The sequence below is a fragment of the Trematomus bernacchii genome, unplaced genomic scaffold, assembly GCF_902827165.1.
Source record: "Trematomus bernacchii unplaced genomic scaffold, fTreBer1.1, whole genome shotgun sequence".
NCBI classification, from domain to species: domain Eukaryota; kingdom Metazoa; phylum Chordata; class Actinopteri; order Perciformes; family Nototheniidae; genus Trematomus; species Trematomus bernacchii.
In genome coordinates this window covers 8,639,246-8,657,880 of record NW_022988043.1, presented here as the reverse complement: position 1 = coordinate 8,657,880, position 18,635 = coordinate 8,639,246, and the positions used below count along the sequence as shown (strand labels likewise).

The following is an 18,635-nucleotide window of genomic DNA, read 5'->3' as shown; positions in this document are numbered from 1 at the left end:
AAAATTCTTCAGTCATGTGTAGCATTGGTCACTTTCTTGAAAATCCAGTTCAATACAATTGGCTACATTAATTAAAAAGGATAAATGATTGATGCTATAACGTGAAGTTAACATTATTTTAGCAGGGTTTTATATTGCCATCATTGTTCAGAAACACACAAACCAGCTCTTATCTGTGTATGTCCTTGTACCTGGCCAGAAATATCCTCTCAACATGCTGTCTCCCTGTTCCTCATATATTTCCGTATGCTTCCAGAAACGCACAGTACAGAAAAGTCAAGACGAGAAGCCCAAACCAAAGAAGGACTCGGACATTGTTCGGGAAAGGATCATTCGACGGGCTGCACTGGAGTTCGAGGATGGAATGTATGGTATCCTTTGAAAAGAATACATATAAAAAAATGACCACGAGTAAAACCAATCCAGGTGTAATTAATAAATATGTGCTGCCCAATTGTAATTACACAGTGAATACTTGTTTGCTCTTCACAAGGTTGATTACACTGGCAAATTATGCACGTTCTTTTTTTTTCCAAGAATTTCACATTTCCATATTAATTGAATAGCATTCCTCCTTATGAACACAGTCTTAACCTCTAAGTGTTTTGTTAATTTGATTAACAATACCCTTTTATTTAAGCAGTTTTGGTAACTTGTATCTATTACAACTTAATAGTTTTATAGATTTGAGAATTGTCCACACAACTAAATCTTTTAGTTATTTACATTATGTGGGATGTGGAGTGATAGGTAGATTATGTTGAAGCAGCTTTCAATCAATCCTGTATATTTTTCTCTTGATCTCTATACCTGCTTTCCATTTCAGAATTACACATGTAATAGTCACCATCTTTAACAGAGTCAATCAGCAAACCTTGGTATTGGTATCCCCATGCTGGCTAGCAACTTTATAAAACCAGACATCACAGTGAACCTTCAAAGTGAAAATGGGATTTTGGGACTGGTAAGACGCCTACAGAGAGCTTTGTTCCCCCTCAGGCTTCAGTGCTTTCAATCTCAAAGCCCACGAGCAGCATATTTTCTGTCCTGTGTGTAGACTGTTGTTTTAAGCAGCAGAAACCTTTTAGAACTGAATTGTTCTCTGAGCATGTAGCAGGATGAATAGTCACTAATTTGAGCGGTATCATTCCTAGTTTTGCCCCTTGAGCTAGTGGAAATGTGCTGGGTTTGTTATGTAACAGATTGTGCTGGTTTGACACTTTCTCTTCCATTTTTCTTTCGCACAATCATTATTTGCTGGCTGAGCTTTCAACAAAAGCTGCTGCTGCTGCTATGGAATGACTTTCAAATCAACTGTGTTGACAGGAGAATGTAGGCGCCTATGCTAATGCCTTATTTGTCAAAGTTTCTTTTAATTAAGAGTGCCAGTTTTAAAAGAGATTCTGCTCTCCTTTCCTCTACACCCAAATGTTTTGGTCTCTTTATTGAGCACAGAGAATGTCAATGTCTCATCAAATCACTAAAATGTGATTGTGTCTGTCTCTCCCCTGAAAGATCTTGGTCAGTGAGGCTGAGTGACGTGTGAGTGTATGTGTGACCTGTGCACACACTCTTGTTTTTATCTTATTCTCTTTTTGTATAGGGCCCATATCCCACTGAGGATGCCGTGGATGCAGACCTGATCAATGCCGGTAGGAGTTCATCTTCCTAAATACTTCCCAATAATAAATGTATGTTTATGTAAAATATATATATTAATCTTTGGAACCATTGGTTAAATTATGAATTGATTAAGAGAGCTTTTCAGCTAAAATGTGAATCTGTATATATTTTTTCTGACTCTCCTGCATTAAAGACAATCATACTTGGATCAATGCTTAATACAAAGAAGTCTTTGTAAAGATCATTCAGAGTTTTTTCAGATGCACTTTTAAAGTGATATTAACATATTGTTGTCATCTGACACCCCTCCGGTTCCAATCAATAATTAATGGATGCACATTCTCTTTCATTTTTCTATGTATTTATCTTGCTGTATATTTCACTTTCTTTTGTAGTTTAATGTACTGTCTTTGTGATTATGGTTGTTTTTGTTTGCTTCTAGATGAGTGGGTTTTAAACTTTGCTTTGATAAATTATCGCAATATTTCGTTTTGCCAACAAAGCCTCTCAAAGATATCTCTTTGTTCTGCAGGGAAGGAGACGGTCACCGTGCTGCCAGGGGCCGCGTATTTCTCCAGTGATGAGTCATTTGCCATGATCCGAGGGTAGGCCATAACTAATAAGCTTCAAAAACGTATTTATTCACTCAAAAGTAGATGACATTTATGGATTAACATATAGACAGCGTATTAATACTTAAACGTATTTCACTATGACATTTGTGGTGCAGTTTTATTGAAAACATTTTAAACAAATGCACTCTTATAATTTCTCATACATTTCCTTAATTCAATAGTTTATCACATGCACAAGCAAGCTATAGCCAATGGATTTGGCTACGGGCAGTAGCCACAATTTGCCACACTGGATTCAACAACTATGTGTGTGTCACCCGCACCTAGACAGCAGCCTTGCCAATATTCCCATGGTCCCTGGTTCTTATTGATTTGCCAGCTGTCTGAGTATGCACACCCTGCAGCATCAGTTCTGTTTGTCCACCCAGTGGAAATCCAATATTGCTCATAAATAGCGCTGTTCAGTCACACTGGCGGGGACCAATCGCGCGCGCGTGTATGCACGCGCACACTTGTCTGCTTTTGTGCAAACACACAGTTAAGAGTCCTGAGTAGCTAAGACAACGTGGTATAGACATCTACTTCTGCTACTTCTCATTAGTGAATAACATCAGGACCTATACGTCTTTATAAAATACCTTATTCACTTATTTGTCTTTGTTTGTGTTTGTCTAACCTCAACCCCTGCTATGTGTGGCCACATGCATTTGAGAAACAATAATTAATTTACTGCAGGCAGCAGCGTCGTATATCCCAGTTTTAATCAATGCAAGCTACCTAACGCTGCTCCCTCCTGCTCTAGAGGCATTGTTGGATACCTCACTTTTAATATTTAGAAGTAACAGGAAAAGGCATCTTATAAGAAAGATTAAATAACCAGCTTACCTTCAGAATCAGACTTTAATTTGTTCTGCTTATAGTATGTACTGTATAATGACATTAAATGTGGCAGCTGGACCAGATAAGACCTTAACAACAAGCAGAGACGAAATGTGCAAAAATACAAATTATATTTTAGAAACAAAGTGGTGGTAAATAGAAAAGATACAGCAGGTAGTGGGATGAAAATAAAACCAGGTCACCTGCTTTTTTAAGGAATGCAAGTACAATCAAGATAACGGCAGATATGGGATGATCTCTATTATAGTGAAGAAGTTTATTATTTGTAAAAATCTATCATATCAAGTATTAGTGTTGTGTGTCCTGTCACAAATCAACGGAGGCACATGCATTTTTTGACGAGGGGACCATATGAGTGTGTTCATTAGTTAAAGTGATTCAGAAGTTGACAGCTGTCTTCTTCTCTTGTGTCGTTCTCTTCAGGGGTCACATCAACCTGACAATGCTGGGAGCCATGCAGGTGTCAAAACATGGAGACCTAGCCAACTGGATGATCCCAGTAAGTGTGGTTTTGATTACACGCATGACCTTTCTCCAAATTCATGCTTTCTGCTCGTTCTGGTAGGGGTCAACCCCCCCCAGCATCAGTACAATATACATGCTCCAAATGCTGCTTTGATAGGCGTATAATAGTATTTTCTATTCTATGGTGTTCATTATCTGGTAATACAAAGCTTGTAATGCTGTTTGGTTAGTTTGTATGATATTGTACTGGTATACATGTTGTATCTACATAGTTCTGCCTCTTTTTACTCGCTCTATATATGTGGAACAGCTGATTGTCACAGGTAAGTGTGGGGGAAACTTCTGTGTAGCAATGCAGTGGGAGTCACCGACTCAGGAAGGAGACATGGGATAGAGCTGGAGCTTTGATGTCAAACACTGATGGTTTATTAGGAGCTTCGGCCGGAGAATTCACAAAACAAGTCCAAGAGCCAGAGGTTCTGACTTCACGGTTGCCACGTCAATTCTGAAGAACTCTACCCCAGACCCATGTATTTAGCTAGTTCAGAGAGAATAATCAACATTGTGCACAACAAGATAGAATCATAACACCTCTATCAACTGACGCCAACAGGCAGGAACAGGGAGACAAAACACTGAGAGCACAGCAGCCAAGGTTACAGGTGCGTGTGCTCAGTCAGGACAGTATGAACTGATAAACTGGGTCAAAGTCATGGGCCTTGGAAAATATTTCCCCAACAGTAAGAATATACAAAAACTCTGTAATACTGATATAATACCACTTAAATCGTAAACGTTCATATTTATTTGACGTTCAATGAACAATGAACATGTCTTAGGGTTTGTTTTATAACATAACATTGGTCAAATGTAACCACATTTTCCAAGAGCCGAAATTACTGATTTTGTTTGGCCATCAGTCCAAAAATATATTCAGTTTTCGTGGTTTTATTGTTTATGTTTTAAAAGTTAAGACCTTAAGGCGACACATCATGAAAAACACTTTTTTTTGGTGCTTGTGTTCATACATTTCTGCCAACCCATACCCATGTACTGGTTATAACCCAAAATGTAAATAATCCTGAAACTGACCCCTTTAATTGTAACCTCTTCAGTTGACTTCAGCATTAAGTATTTTTCATAATAGGTGATGTATTTGATAGTCACTAAAGTGCGGGTTTGGTTATTGTTATTTAAGAGCACATGGTTATGCCTGTCAGGAGATGAAGCGTTTGGAGTTCTTTGTGAGAGCCACAATATAATGGATGGCTGACATTATTTCTAGATGTTTCATCAGGTCAATTAGTCTTAAAGGTCCCATGTCATGGCCATTTCTACTGATCACAATTCCATTGTTGAGGTATACTAAAATACATTTATATTGTGCAATTTTCCAAACTCACATTGGTTTCTCATACAGCATCTCTGTATAGTATGTGTATTCACTCTCTGTCCTAAACGGCTTGTTGGAGCTCCTGCCCCCCCCCTCCCTGTGAGCCCAGTGGCCGTCTGCGAGACAGCGAGACATAGCGAAACCCAGCCCGAAACACACACACACCCGCAGCCTGGCTGGGAGTTTGTGTGTGTGTGCCAAGGCTGAGCTCCGCGGTGTCTCGCTGTCTCGCTGACCCCACACCAGTGAGCCAGCTCACAGTGTCCCGCTCCTCGCAGCAGCGAGACTCGCAACGTCCCGCCGAGTGTGTGTGTGTGTGAGAGGAAGTCCGCTGATTGGTCCAAACGTAACGGCTCCGCAAACGTAACGGCTCCGCGAACGTAACGTAACTTTACCCGAAATATGTCACTATACCCAAGAAGTAAACAATGGAAAAAGAGAAATCTCCAACGAGGCGTTCTGGGGCAACATAGACAGGTATTTTCTGTGTTAGAGTTTTACTCGCTCCAGGGTGTACTTTGAGGATTTGTGACTCTGCAGACCGTTTACATGCATAAAAAGCTACATAACACACAAGGGGACGGGTAATAACCAGAAAAGCATGACATGGGACCTTTAAGACTACAGTGGCCTCAGTGCTCCTCAGTGATTACTAAGGTCAAGAACCCATTAAAAGACTGTTCACAATGTGGGAGGGCTCAACCAGAAATGCCCCATGGCACACAGTGGTTTTCTGCTTGACTGAAGTGTACTAGCACTGCTGCCTTAGCTGGTGCATCCTTTTATAGCTGTGTCTCTTCTAAACATCCAAGAGTGTTGAAGATGATTTCATGTAGAGACCTTGAGAAAAATACATGTATATTCAAATGTGATATACAGTATGCGAGTCATGTAAGGCTGCACCCCGCACAACAACACTGTTGTCGATGGTGATCTCTAAAATGTGCAAAGTAATTTATTTTCTCTTTGCAGCTCCAGTTGTACTTGTCTGTCCATGGTAATGGCTTATTAAGCAGTGCTTGATTAAACGTGTTGTGCATTATTGAAGGCCTGCGATAGAGCTGTTATTCAGCAGCAGGGATTGTATCTTGTTTGGGCATTCGAGTGTTGGACAGTTTGAACAGCGAAACAATGCAGCAACACAGACACTTATACCTCTGTCCTCACCTACCCATTCAATCTTCATTATCCCCTCTTTTAAATGGATTGATGAAGAGAATTACATTTCCCACCTTCTAGGATAATGGAAATTATTCACTATCTAAGATGGGTACATAGCGTGAAATTGAAAATGTTTTACGTAGGAGTCTGGGACTCAGTACTCAGCGTGATTATGTTGATTTTGAACGCTTTAAATATGCAAAATGCAGATGGAACATTTTCCAGTTGAGGGCTTTGAAATGCTTTTAGATCTCTTCTCAGCCTTAAACATCTTGAAAAACAATGAATGGGGAAAGAAAGGGGTAATAGAAAAAAGGAGGGCATTTTGGACTGGGTGTACTATTTTATGATTGAGCTGATGGAGCTTTATCAATCTGTCCTCAACATAGGGATCTTGCAGACACTGTTTCCTATCACAAGTACCTCCCCACAGATTTCTAACAGTCAGCAATACACTGTCTTTGTGAACCAGATTTTAGTTAAATAGATTTTGGATGCCTGAGCAGTTCTCTTGCTCCTTTAAATCTTTTTAGTGAATAAAGAAACACTGAAGTTACTCAAATGTACCTGTTTTTGTATACTAAATATTTAGTTTTGGTTATAACATGCATGTGAATGTCTACGGAAACACCGTATTCACCAGCTTTATGCTATAAATAGTTATGAATTACGATTTCTTTAACAAGGTGTCCATTGTCCTTTCATTAAGTCCCACATCTCCCTCTGATTGTTGTCATTAGTTGTCTGGGTAACGAAGGCTTGTGGCTGTCCGTCGCTATGTTATTAAATAGAGAACCATTGGTATCAGACAGCGGAGACACTCAGAGAATTTGTGGGTGAGAGAGAGGAAGCCAGTTGGTAAGTGGGAACTCTTGGAGAGGGAAAGGGGTCATTTTCTTTGGTGTTTGTGGCGCTGACTGAAAAGTGAACACTTGCACAGAGTATGAGGAAATCCAATTCTGTTGTCATGGTAACACCGAAAATGCAAGCCACTCCATAAGCCTAGCATGACAAACACAGTGCTCGTCAAAGCATGTTTCCTGTGAAGGTTTTCCTATGCATTAGTGGCTCATATTTGGAGCACAATCCCACAGTATGTCACAAAAACATATATCCTTTGAACACAATTTATTTTTGACTGAGTATTAATTATTCTTATTATTTAAAAAAATGCTACACCTGCCTTCCTTGACAGATGCACAAACAGTGTTGTTTTAGGAACTTGCAGTATGAAAGCATTTGACTCTTATACAGACTATGTTTATACTGCAGTTTCATCATTGTTCCATGCTAACTCTTATTAAATGTGGTACAGGCCTTTTATCTATAAATAGCCTAAGCGGAGGTAGTCACAGAGCAATCCAACGTCTAGGTAAAAGGGACAGTCTGCACAGTGAGAATACACACACACACACACACACACACACACACACACACACACACACACACACACACACACACACACATATATAATGTTATACAACAATGCACCTTTCCCCCCTAAACAGTATGTAAGAATGTGTCCCTGATATTGTATTTCAGCTAGCTTTCTACTAGTCAGACAAAACAAGTCTAACAGACAGCCAGCCAAAAGTTGAGGCTTGATTTGATTGAATAACATCACTTTAGCAGGAGGTTAAAAGGTTTTTAGCTCATCCTAGTCTTTGCCACACACTAAAAAATAAATCATATTAAGAGTTTTTGGTGCTCAGATTAAAGCGACCTCAGACAACCACATGCAAAGCTGCCCAACAGAGGGAAGGTAATGCTGATCCTCCAAGCAATATCGGTAATGGACAATAACCTCACACCTGTCTATCTCGCTAACAATGTATTTTAATCAAAGTGTTCTCTATTAAACAAGGTCATAAGCATTATTGAGACCACATGCACACACACAAGCTGAATTGTTTCTTCTGTGTGCTTGGCTGCTGTCACAGTGATGCAACACAGGCACTGAGGCTGCATCATTTCAAAGCTAAATAAATGGTCTTTAACGCTAGGAAGGCCACTTGATTCCTAGTATTGTCTTGCAAGAAACACACAACTAATGATTATTTTGTATTAAATAGTGGCTCCAGCTGAAGTTTCATTGGCCCAAAGAAAAGAAAAAAGGTCAATTTGTAATTTATCTTTAAAATATATATTTGTATCTCTTTATTGATTATAACCACCAGAGTACCTTTTGTTCAACACCAATGTTACATTTGAAAAGCAAATGCTCTCTCTGGTTAACTACAGCCTAGTTGATGGGTGCAGTAGCAGCTGTAAATCCAGACCTGCTGCTGTCAGGTCAGATGGTGTTATCCCCTTGGGCATTTGCTCACAACACCTAGCCCTTCGACTGTCAGAAATTGCATTAACATTGATCATGTGAAAAAGGACACAGTTATCATCTGGAGTATCGCTGTATGTTGAATTGAAACACTGACAGAATACAAAGGTGGAGAGATTGTGCTTGAAGGCTAAAGTTCAAAATGGATAGTCTTTTAATAGCATAGATGTTGGTCATTTTATTTAATGATGTAGTGTAAGGCCATATTCAGGAATTCTATAAGATAATAACGTAAATTAAATTAAATTAAATGCAGCCTCTCCCATATCCTCAGTTTTCCCGTACTTCCTGTAAACCTCCTCCTCTTTTCCAACCCTCCCTTTGCTCTTTGTTGATATCTTCTCCACCCAGCTGGCTTCCCCGAAGGCAGACAGTATCCCAACCGCACTTGGCATATAGATTCTCTGGTTATAGCTTAGCAGAGAGCGACGCTTCACATGATTGATGAGCAAATGGGATTTTAATTCAGTTACTCAGCTGTCACCCTGTGGCCATTTCTGCATGTCAGCCATCCTTATTTGGAAACATCTTTATTGGGAATAATGACGGGAACTGAAGACAATCTGTTGCTGTGATGATCATTCAGATTTCTTTATGTACTTTCTCATCTCCCTGTTTAAATTAAAACCATTATTTAAATGTTCATTTTTAAGGAACATTTAAATTGTCAATTGTAAATAAAGGCAATGCAATTCAGTGCACATAGGAGCATACAACCATGGTTTAAAGCACCATGTTTAACCATATAAGGCAACCTATTTAAAAAGATACACTACATTTTAGGCTGATCTGTGGGTGCTAGCTTTGCTCACATTTCTGTGAATGTATAACTCTTTTTTGCAGCATAAATAAGAGATGGTGGTCCCTGGATATTTGTTGAATGTTAGGTTTGTAATCTTTAAAGGAAACAGTGGGCTATGATCAAATTTCCCAACACTTTTTATTCTGTATTTAGTAAAATGTTACAGTTAAGGAGAGTAAGCACTGTTAAACACCCAGCTAGGCCCAATTAAGGCTTATCTTATACTACACTACTATACACTACTGAATTAATCACAATACTAAATACCAAAGTACTGTTGATGCTGCATCTTAGTAGGACCATTGATGAAATACAGTAAATGGAATAAAGACCATTACAATTCACACTCAAAATGCTGCTGCTGAAATTGTACCATGAAACATGAGTTATGAGCACATTGCTCACGGCAATTACAAAAGCATATCTTCTCACTCACCACCATTGTTATCTATTCATGCAGATAGCTTTGGTTTCAGTTGCTCAGGTTTTGATAAATTCATCTGTGACATTTCTGCTGGTGCTCCAATACAAACACAGTGAATGGAGGTTTTGTTCAGTATTAGAGTACAGTGGATTTCTGAAGAAGACTGGATATTTCACCCTACTTCTAATATTTAAGTGTCTAGTTTAGATTTGTTACACTGTGTTGCATTTCGCTTTGCATTACATTTTATTTTACGAATTGTTGGGAAAGAAATCATATGTTTTATAATATTTAATTAAATAGAGTTTGTGGTGTTGCCACTGTAACCTCACCACATTTTTCTAATACTTTAGTTTAATTCTTTTTGCTTCCTTCTCTTGTTCACCGTCTTATTCTGTGATTTGTTTTCAAGGTCTTGCTACTGAAGGAAGAAAAGTACTGTATACCAAGAATAGAGCTTAAAATATTTTTCTTCCATTGAAGACAAACCAACAACTACTGTAGCAGCAAACCTTTATATATTTGCCATGGATGTGGTTTTGTGTTGAGAGAGCCATCTACTTGAATAGGTGCAGCGGAAGTGAAAAAAGTGTTGTCATTTCTTTTCACCTTTCTAAATGAATGCTTTTGTTTCCTGTTTTTTCTTTAATGATTTTGTTGAAATTTACATCATGGTCATTTTAAGGCCATTGCTAACGGGAGATAACGACTGAATTATGATTGTTCTACCTTAAATAAATGTGATGACTGAAACCTTAATCCATGTTATTTTCCAATTTAGGGTAAAATGGTGAAGGGTATGGGAGGAGCCATGGATTTGGTGGCTAGCGCTGGAACCAAGGTGGTGGTCACCATGGAGCACTCAGCTAAGGTATGTGTGCATGTAGGAGTGTATGTGTTATGTGTGTGTGCTTTCACCATGCTTTTTCTAACCAACATGACCTTTACAAATTACCCTAAACTGGCTAATTTCCTTTGCCAGGTATCCACGTCGAATTAAATTGGCAATTTTCTTTTCCCATGTTGGCACCGTCACTAGAGTACTTTGTATCTGCTTCCTACGATAATGAGTGTGAGTGTTATTACTGATTAAGGATTATTCTGTTAATGGATTTCTTAATGCCTCTTTACAAGAGAGCGCTGCTCATACTGATGAGGTTTTGCACACCAAACCATGTCCTGTTTGTTTCATCTGTGGCTATTTTGAATATACTTAATGCATTGGACACAGCTGATTAGTTAGACTGGTTCTATAGCTAGGGGTGAGTAATCCAACTGGGATTTTGACAAAAGCAGTAGGTGACCAAACTGATCCACTTATTTTTTCATATGGGAAAGTCCAGACCGATATGAGGCAAGGGCAGCGTAACATAGCATTCACAGAAGCATGCTGTTCTTGCTAATGGTATCCTTTCTGGCGCCTAGCTGTATTCCAGATGGTGCAGCAGGTGAGCATACACTTACTGCCCTGAAGTCTGCGAGGTGGGGGTGGGGGGGGGGGGGTTGATGTATGAAGTGTGCATCTCAGGCAGCATCAGAGGCATTTGAATGTGTCCCTTCCTTAAAATGACAGTCTTGCGTGGATTTTGTGCTGTTTACATTTTGGAGGAAATAAGAGTTTATATAACTAGCTGCATCTCTGGATATATTTAAATTGGAGCCGCATCACTGAAGGTATCAACCCACATTCCGAGGGTGACTGTTTCTACCTACTGTAAGTGTATGTTTTAACCAACTGCCCTTTGTCTTTCAGGGAGGAAAACACAAGATATTGAAAACATGCAACCTGCCTTTAACAGGGAAGCAGTGTGTAGATCGGATCATCACAGAAAAGGTGCGTTTCCATTTTTTGCATTATCTTCCATTTAGAGCTAAATGGATGAATGGGGGGATTTCCCAGACTTTATTATAAAACAGCAGCAACGCAGTGGTATCTCCTGGCATATTTACTCACTTAAGGAGCAAACAAATTTAGGGGGAAAATGCTGTCACCGCAGCTTTACAAGCGTAAAACCAAAAAAACACACACATACCCTCTTGTAAATCGTGAACACAACAAATACTAAAACATTTAGGCTTAAAACAACAACTGCTGCCTACATACAGATACTAAGCCTTGAACCTGTTCTCCCTCTACAACTAGCTTAAGCCTTTTTTGTTTCTTTAATTAAAGCATCTTGATTCATTTGTTTTAGTAGATGACTGGCTACAAGTGCTACAATTTCCCACATTGCAGTAGGGAAATATTGAAACCAAAATGTTTTGGTTGGTTTTTTATATTATCTCGGCATTATTTAGCAATAAGGTCCCACATTGTATCTGTATCTCTGTTCCATTTCTTGCATTACACTAACAAAAACAATCACACTGCAACTGATAAATTAGTATGATGCAATAGAGTGACATGGTTAGAGGGAAATTGCATTTATTCCATTAACAGTAATTCAATTAGTTGTGAGGAGGCTTCTTATTGATTATTTCGTGGTTTGTTAATTTTCATGGTTAGGGTTGGGTTTCCCTTTATTATGTATTCTGTTGATGCTCCCATCCGTGCCTCAGGGCCTCCTTCTAGATGTTGATGCTTGTGCAATGATTGTATAGTCATAGCTGATCTGCAGCTGTGTGTTTTTGACTGTGTTTTCGGTTATTTTATAAAGAAAAAACACTGAATGAAACCGAGTTGGAAGCAGACTCAATTAGTCAAGAAGCTCATCTGTATATGGAAGAGATTCACTTAGGATATTGTTGGGTAGTCTTGGTTGACACACCCTTTGAGTGTTTCATGCACTGGGGACATGCTGACTGGTTCCAATCGGGAAACTTTGGAAAAACGTACTGCTCAAGCTCTCAAAGCACATGGGTCTTAGCAGGAAGGCAAATCTCCATCTTCATCGTTTAGAATTGTATCAGCTCCCCACAGTTTGAGTGTTCTGTGGTGTGAGGGAAGAAGCTGGAAACATTTGGATATAGATGCCATTTAGATTCAAGTTGCCTTACTTGGTAGCCCATGTGGTGATAGAGAGGGTAGGGGTCTAGCAGCATGAATATTATGTTATGGTTCAGGCAAGCTGGGTTTTAATGACCAACACACAAGTAGAGAAAACACTTATCTTTTCAGAATAGTGCTACAGTAAGCACATGTACATGGTTGCAAAAAAATAATGAGAAGTAGGGATATATGGTAGATGCCAGTAAAAAGGGATGAAAGTGTGGGCAGGTTAGAGAGAAAAGCGACTCGGAGCTCCTAGTGCTGATTAGATTTTTTTGTCCTATTGTGCTTTTGTCAATTCCCTGTGACCCTCTGGTGGCTCCTGCCTTTGGAACTCATTGAAAACACATCCTGTAAGCAGCAAAGTGAGACCTGGCCATGACAGTTTCCGTGGATCTTTTTCCACCCCATCAGTTTTTTCCTGCTCGACTGGCTTTTGCTGTGATTGCGCAACATTTCTCAGAGAGCAGATTTATGTCAATATTTATAAAGGTTAAAGCTCTTTCTGCTGCCATCATAGCACTGCTACCACCTCCTCAACCTTTCCACCATGTCTTCATTTCACCTCCTGCTGTTTTCTCTTCCTGAATATCCATTTGGTATTTATTCTCTTATTACATCCCAAGCTTTTTACTTTTTTTGAAATGTCTCAAATTTCTTGCATTCTTTCATTTATAACCTTTCTTTTGATTTCCTTCCATCTCTTTCAACACATTCCACATACACACCTAATGTTATTTTTCCTTCCACTTGGCCTCCCATCCACAATCAACAGGTATTGTCCAGCCGTATATGTCCACATTTAGAAAATACCCTTTCATGGACAATGACAGTCTGCTTTTGTAGTTTGGACAGGGAAAGGTGAGCTTTTCAAAAAATGCTGACACATGACTGTCAGCTTGTCAGCCTCTCAGATATTGCCACAATACTCCTGCCTGGCAGCAGTGGTATGAATGAAAAACAAATAAATAGCTTGAAAGCTTCTAGTCTAATTGGCATTAAGCAGTGTTAAGAAGCTGACTTTTGGTTCCGTTTAGCGCTGGCTGTGAGTGCTTCTTTTGAAAAACAGTGTACTGAACTAGACAACAATTACAGCCGCAGGAATGGAGAATACTAACGAAAGTACAACCTAAAAAAACAACTCTACTCTGCTAGCATAAAGACAGAATAAAAACTATTGTCCGTTATTGCCGTTTGGTGATCAAAATAATTATTTCCAAATCTTTAAAGCCTGCTAAAAGCCTCAGTGACATTATTGCAAAGACATTTGAATCACATACAATTGTTAATAATAATAACCCAGGATGTGGTGGGGGAATAAGAACTTATTAAAGATGCGGGAACAAAACCAATTGTGAAAAGAAACTGTGGTGATCACCAGAGGAAACTTCCAGCAGTAGAGATTGGGGAGCTATAAAGCCTGGTGGCCAACAGTGCTTTATAAGCCTGATAATGGTAATTCCAAATTGGTTTCTTACTATTTGCTATCCATGATTAAAATCTCTGCTACAATTTGTTACTAAAATGAGAGCAGAGACTTGGGCCTTCTAAACTTGACAACAAATATATGTTTTCCCCCTCACAGACACATGCACAGATGCTGACATACACAATGTATTCTCACACACCCAGCATGCTCCCTGGCTCTGATAGCCTGGAGGGACGGTGATTCAAGCGTTGTCCCTAAATAGTGTTGCTTTGAATTGAGACCCAGGGTGATGGGAAACCTGTTGCCTCAGGCAGCATCTCTGCTCGATGTGGTTTGCACCATTTTATACACCATGTTGCCATTTTATTTTTCTCTTAAGCACAGTTCCCCTGTTTAAGAGCTATCTCGCATTTAGCATTTTCTTCAAATTGATAATTGGGATCATTTCTGAGTTAATCACAGGCAGTGGGTAAATCACCACTTCCCTAGCTTCTGGTGCTTAAATTGCTGCCATGACAATGGTATACACACAGGTTTCTGTGTAATTGTAACCCTTTTCAACTGTTATTTAGGGAATCATTTCCTGTTTTAAACATTTAAAAAACAATTGCCCATTCATGCAGTGATGAAGCAGAATGACTCCTGAATATTCATTAGTTTTAATGATCCCAGAAAAGTGTGGCATTGTGCGTTAAGACAACAGGGCCAATGACAGCAATTATAACTCCAGAAACCAAATTTAAATAATCTTCTTGTACTTCTTGTCCAAACACATCTTAAAATATGCTCCTTTTAAATTGCTGTCGTGCGTTGACAGGATACGGGATGATCTTTAAGAAGTTCACTTATTGAAGGGTAACATGTCATGTTTTACTCCCAGCTCTTTGTTACATTCCATTTGTCTGGTGCGTGCTGTGGGCTGAGCGATGTTGGCTTATTGTTGTTTCATGACATTCAGACAACACAAGGGGTAGACTAGCAGCTTCTTAAGGACTAACGTGCATCAATCTGGTTAATGATGGTGACTCTGAAAGATGTGAAGAAAGACTCAAGAGTCAAGTTGAGGTACATTTTGTTATTCAGTAAAAAAGTGTGGCGATCAGAAACTAGGTCAGCTGATTGTTAATGACCATTGTGTGTCAATGTCTCCTGAATTGTACATCAGAGTATGTCAAACTGTGAGCTCACATTGTGTATAAATAGCCCCTGCTAAAGCTGTAAACTCTTGTTGCACCTATATTGACCACCTCTGACAGATTTCACAAATCTTTTATTTTCCTTAATCACTTGGGAAACTTGTCAAGATTAGAGATGGGTGTCACTGTCTGTGTAATACATAGACCCTTGCTCCTCGTGACATTCCATCTGTCTTGCTATATTGGAGTGAGATATTTGCCTCCTGCCCTGTCACTGTGTGGCCCTCTAATGAGCGGAGAGTCCTGACAGGCTCTGCCGGGATGTGTCTGTGGCTCAGCCCGTCAGTCCTGCTGAGAACAGGAGGCTCAGCCGAGTGCACCTGGCCTGTCTTTTGAAACTATTTTTTGCATGAATATGTAGAATAATATGGCTCCAGGTTTAGTTTTAAAGGTACAGTTTAAAAGGGCTGGTGTACACCATGTATTATATATAAATAATGTGACACAATTACTGGACATAACATACACACTGTTTTCACACACACATGCACATAATATGTACACATGACCAAATATGTATGTTCATTTGAATTCATTTCTTATTTTATACTTATTTATCATATTTAATTTGTATCTTTGATTTTATCCTTAATTTGATTAATCTGTGTGAACATGTGCCGTCCTGTTTTTCAATTTTACCCTGTTGCTGTTAAACTACTGAATGTCACCACGGGGATTAATAAAGGTCCATCTTATCTTATCTTATATGTACAGCACACATAACTGACTTCATGTCAGACGTGTGTTGAGAAGCAGCAGTCTGTCAACGTTGAAATGTTCTAATTTAATCAGAAGATGTTAACAGTAACAGATATCTCTGGTGAGGCCAAATAAAAAAATGACGGATATATATTCAAGAACGGAATTAACATTTAGAAGATACTTCAGAAATCAGTTTTTTTCTCAGCTGTCTAAAGTAAGTTTAAAAAAACTAACGGGTGATGATTATGCCCAATTGTTGACCAACCAATGAAAATGTAAACGTACTAACATAAAATTACAATGTTTAGGATCATTATTAACTAAATGTGGTTGAGTCCAAGAAAGAAGAGAATCACACCCGAAACGAAATTGTGTTTCAGGGGAGACTTGGAGAACTTACTAACAAATCAATCTGTTGTACACACATACAGTATATGGCTCATATATTGAATTATCTTGGCTCATAAACGCTGTCTGTTGCCTGAAAAATCTTTAAAAACATTACTGTATACAATTGCTTTTTTTCAGTACTCAGTCTTTAGATATACATCCAGCATTTGTTCTACTCTGGCCTTGTATTTGGAAGATTCTTTATGGTAATTCACACAAGATCTCCAACTTCCTCTCTTCTACAGGTGTGATGCCTTTTGCCTTATACTGCATTTCATTACCCTTAGAGATGATACAATCTCCAGGGGCCTTTGTTAAGAATCTTGCACACCAATCATTGTAAGCTCATCTTGAAATCATATTTATACAATTTTGCTTATGAATGTTTGTATAATCAGAACAACTCCTCACAAAGTATGTGCAATAACCCCTTGTTGTGGTGTTGTAAAGTCTTATAAAAAGTAAAGTTGTAAAGACAAACTCACAATGTCATATTTAACTATATTAGCATTCTAAAGAGAACAAGGAAATGTTGTTTAGTGTGGAGTTCAGTCACATTGACCTTTCTTACTTCCTCCTAGCAATGCCTCCGACTAATGACATTTTTTCTTTCTGCATTAATGATTAACTGTTACACTTGAACTACATTATTCTTTATTAAATCAGTGATTCTTTTATGTTCCAATTGTTAAAAGAAGTGCCACAATTAAAATGTAATTGCTCTCCTTTATAGTGATCGACCCTCAGAGAGTTGAGGACCACTTTGTGAATAATGGCACTATTTTATCATCTATGGTTGGAGTGGTTCTCTGCCCCCACTGATTTTTGTGTGTGTGTGTGTTGGGTGGGTGATCATCTAATTTAAGGTGATAATTGAGGCCTCCACATCCTTGTCTGTGACCACACAAACATAGGGTTCAAACCCATCTTTTAAGGAAATACTAATTTTGTCTTTGTGTCTCATCACCCACCCTCATCTCTCTCTTGCTCTTAACATCTCTTCCTGTTTCTGTTCTCCAGGCTGTGTTTGATGTGGATAAGACAAAAGGCCTGACTCTGATAGAAGTATGGGAGGGACTCACTGCTGAAGATATCAAAGCATGCACTGGCACAGATTTTGAGGCAAGTATTGATTGCTAGCATTATATTCCATTTTCTAACTTAGTATCATAACCATGTGACATCTTTCTTCCTTATTAACGGTCTGCTGTCTTTTTAGGTGTCTCCCAACCTGAGGTCCATGCAGCAAATCTAGAGGAACGTGCAATGGATATGTGTTTTGGTTTGTGTGACACTTATTTAGTTTCTCTTTGGTGACCAGATAGTGTTTTAGCAGCCCAGAGACATGTCAAATACTGTTTAGACAAAAATTTTAGGTGCAGTTCCCTGGTAGTTGGCATGTAAAAAATCTTTTTTGGCAACTACTTTTACCATTAAGTTATTCTTTTCTTTTTTTTTACCAGTGTGTATGTATAGATATTACCAAATAATCCATCTGAATTGACATCTGGAATAGTCTTTACTGTATATGCTCAAGGAGAAAAATGCTAATTTAGCAGTGCTATGAATAAAAATATACAAATACTTGAAGATTACTGTAGACTGTAGATTAGAGGATTTTGCACTAGGCACAAAAGGGAATATGACTGTACTGTATTTGTGGTAGTACACCCAGTAACAAAAGAGTCTTTGGATTATATAATCTAATGTAAAATATAATATTATTTATTCTCCATTTGATTGACAAAGAAGATGCAATAATGACATGTGTCATAACAAACACTGTCGCATTGTCAAACTGTTTTATGGACTGACATATTTCAAAGTTGGTGTGCAATGACTTATTTATTTAAAATAAAATGTTTTTTGCTCACACATGTATTTGTTTTTCTCTAAATCTTCATTTCTGTATAACAGTCTATCTGGAAAACCAACAATAGTTGGATTGTTTGTTGAAATTAGTCATCAAATCACACAATGATTAAAAGCATTATGAGTGCTTTGAGAGTGATTGTTTCTGACACTCTACAGGTTAGTGCTTTCTATATATGGGTGGTATGCTTGCATTGACATCCTTGATGTTATTTCTCCAGTCGAGTAAAGGCGCTGCTATTACCTGAGGGTCGTTGCATAACTGGAGAAATCAGCCTCTGGGCTTTTGGGTTCAAGAAGATCAACTGGATTGGATCATCAAGCAGAAAAATGGAAGAAAGTGACAGGAGCTTTTGCCACCGGCTGTTGATGTTAATCC

At 38.7% G+C, this 18,635-nt stretch overlaps 1 protein-coding gene across 1 annotated transcript in view; it reads left to right on the top strand.

The window, feature by feature from the left end:
- Positions 1 to 18,265, top strand: part of oxct1a (3-oxoacid CoA transferase 1a) — a 41,306-nt gene extending 23,041 nt beyond the window's left edge. The window contains exons 9-17 of the mRNA XM_034118345.1: positions 257 to 371; positions 870 to 964; positions 1,604 to 1,652; positions 2,156 to 2,228; positions 3,522 to 3,597; positions 10,460 to 10,549; positions 11,432 to 11,512; positions 17,405 to 17,506; positions 17,604 to 18,265. Of these exons, the coding sequence (XP_033974236.1) occupies positions 257 to 371; positions 870 to 964; positions 1,604 to 1,652; positions 2,156 to 2,228; positions 3,522 to 3,597; positions 10,460 to 10,549; positions 11,432 to 11,512; positions 17,405 to 17,506; positions 17,604 to 17,639 (717 nt within the window). The 3' untranslated portion in view covers positions 17,640 to 18,265. The remainder of the gene's footprint in view (positions 1 to 256; positions 372 to 869; positions 965 to 1,603; positions 1,653 to 2,155; positions 2,229 to 3,521; positions 3,598 to 10,459; positions 10,550 to 11,431; positions 11,513 to 17,404; positions 17,507 to 17,603) is intronic.
- Positions 18,266 to 18,635: the final 370 nt, after the last annotated feature.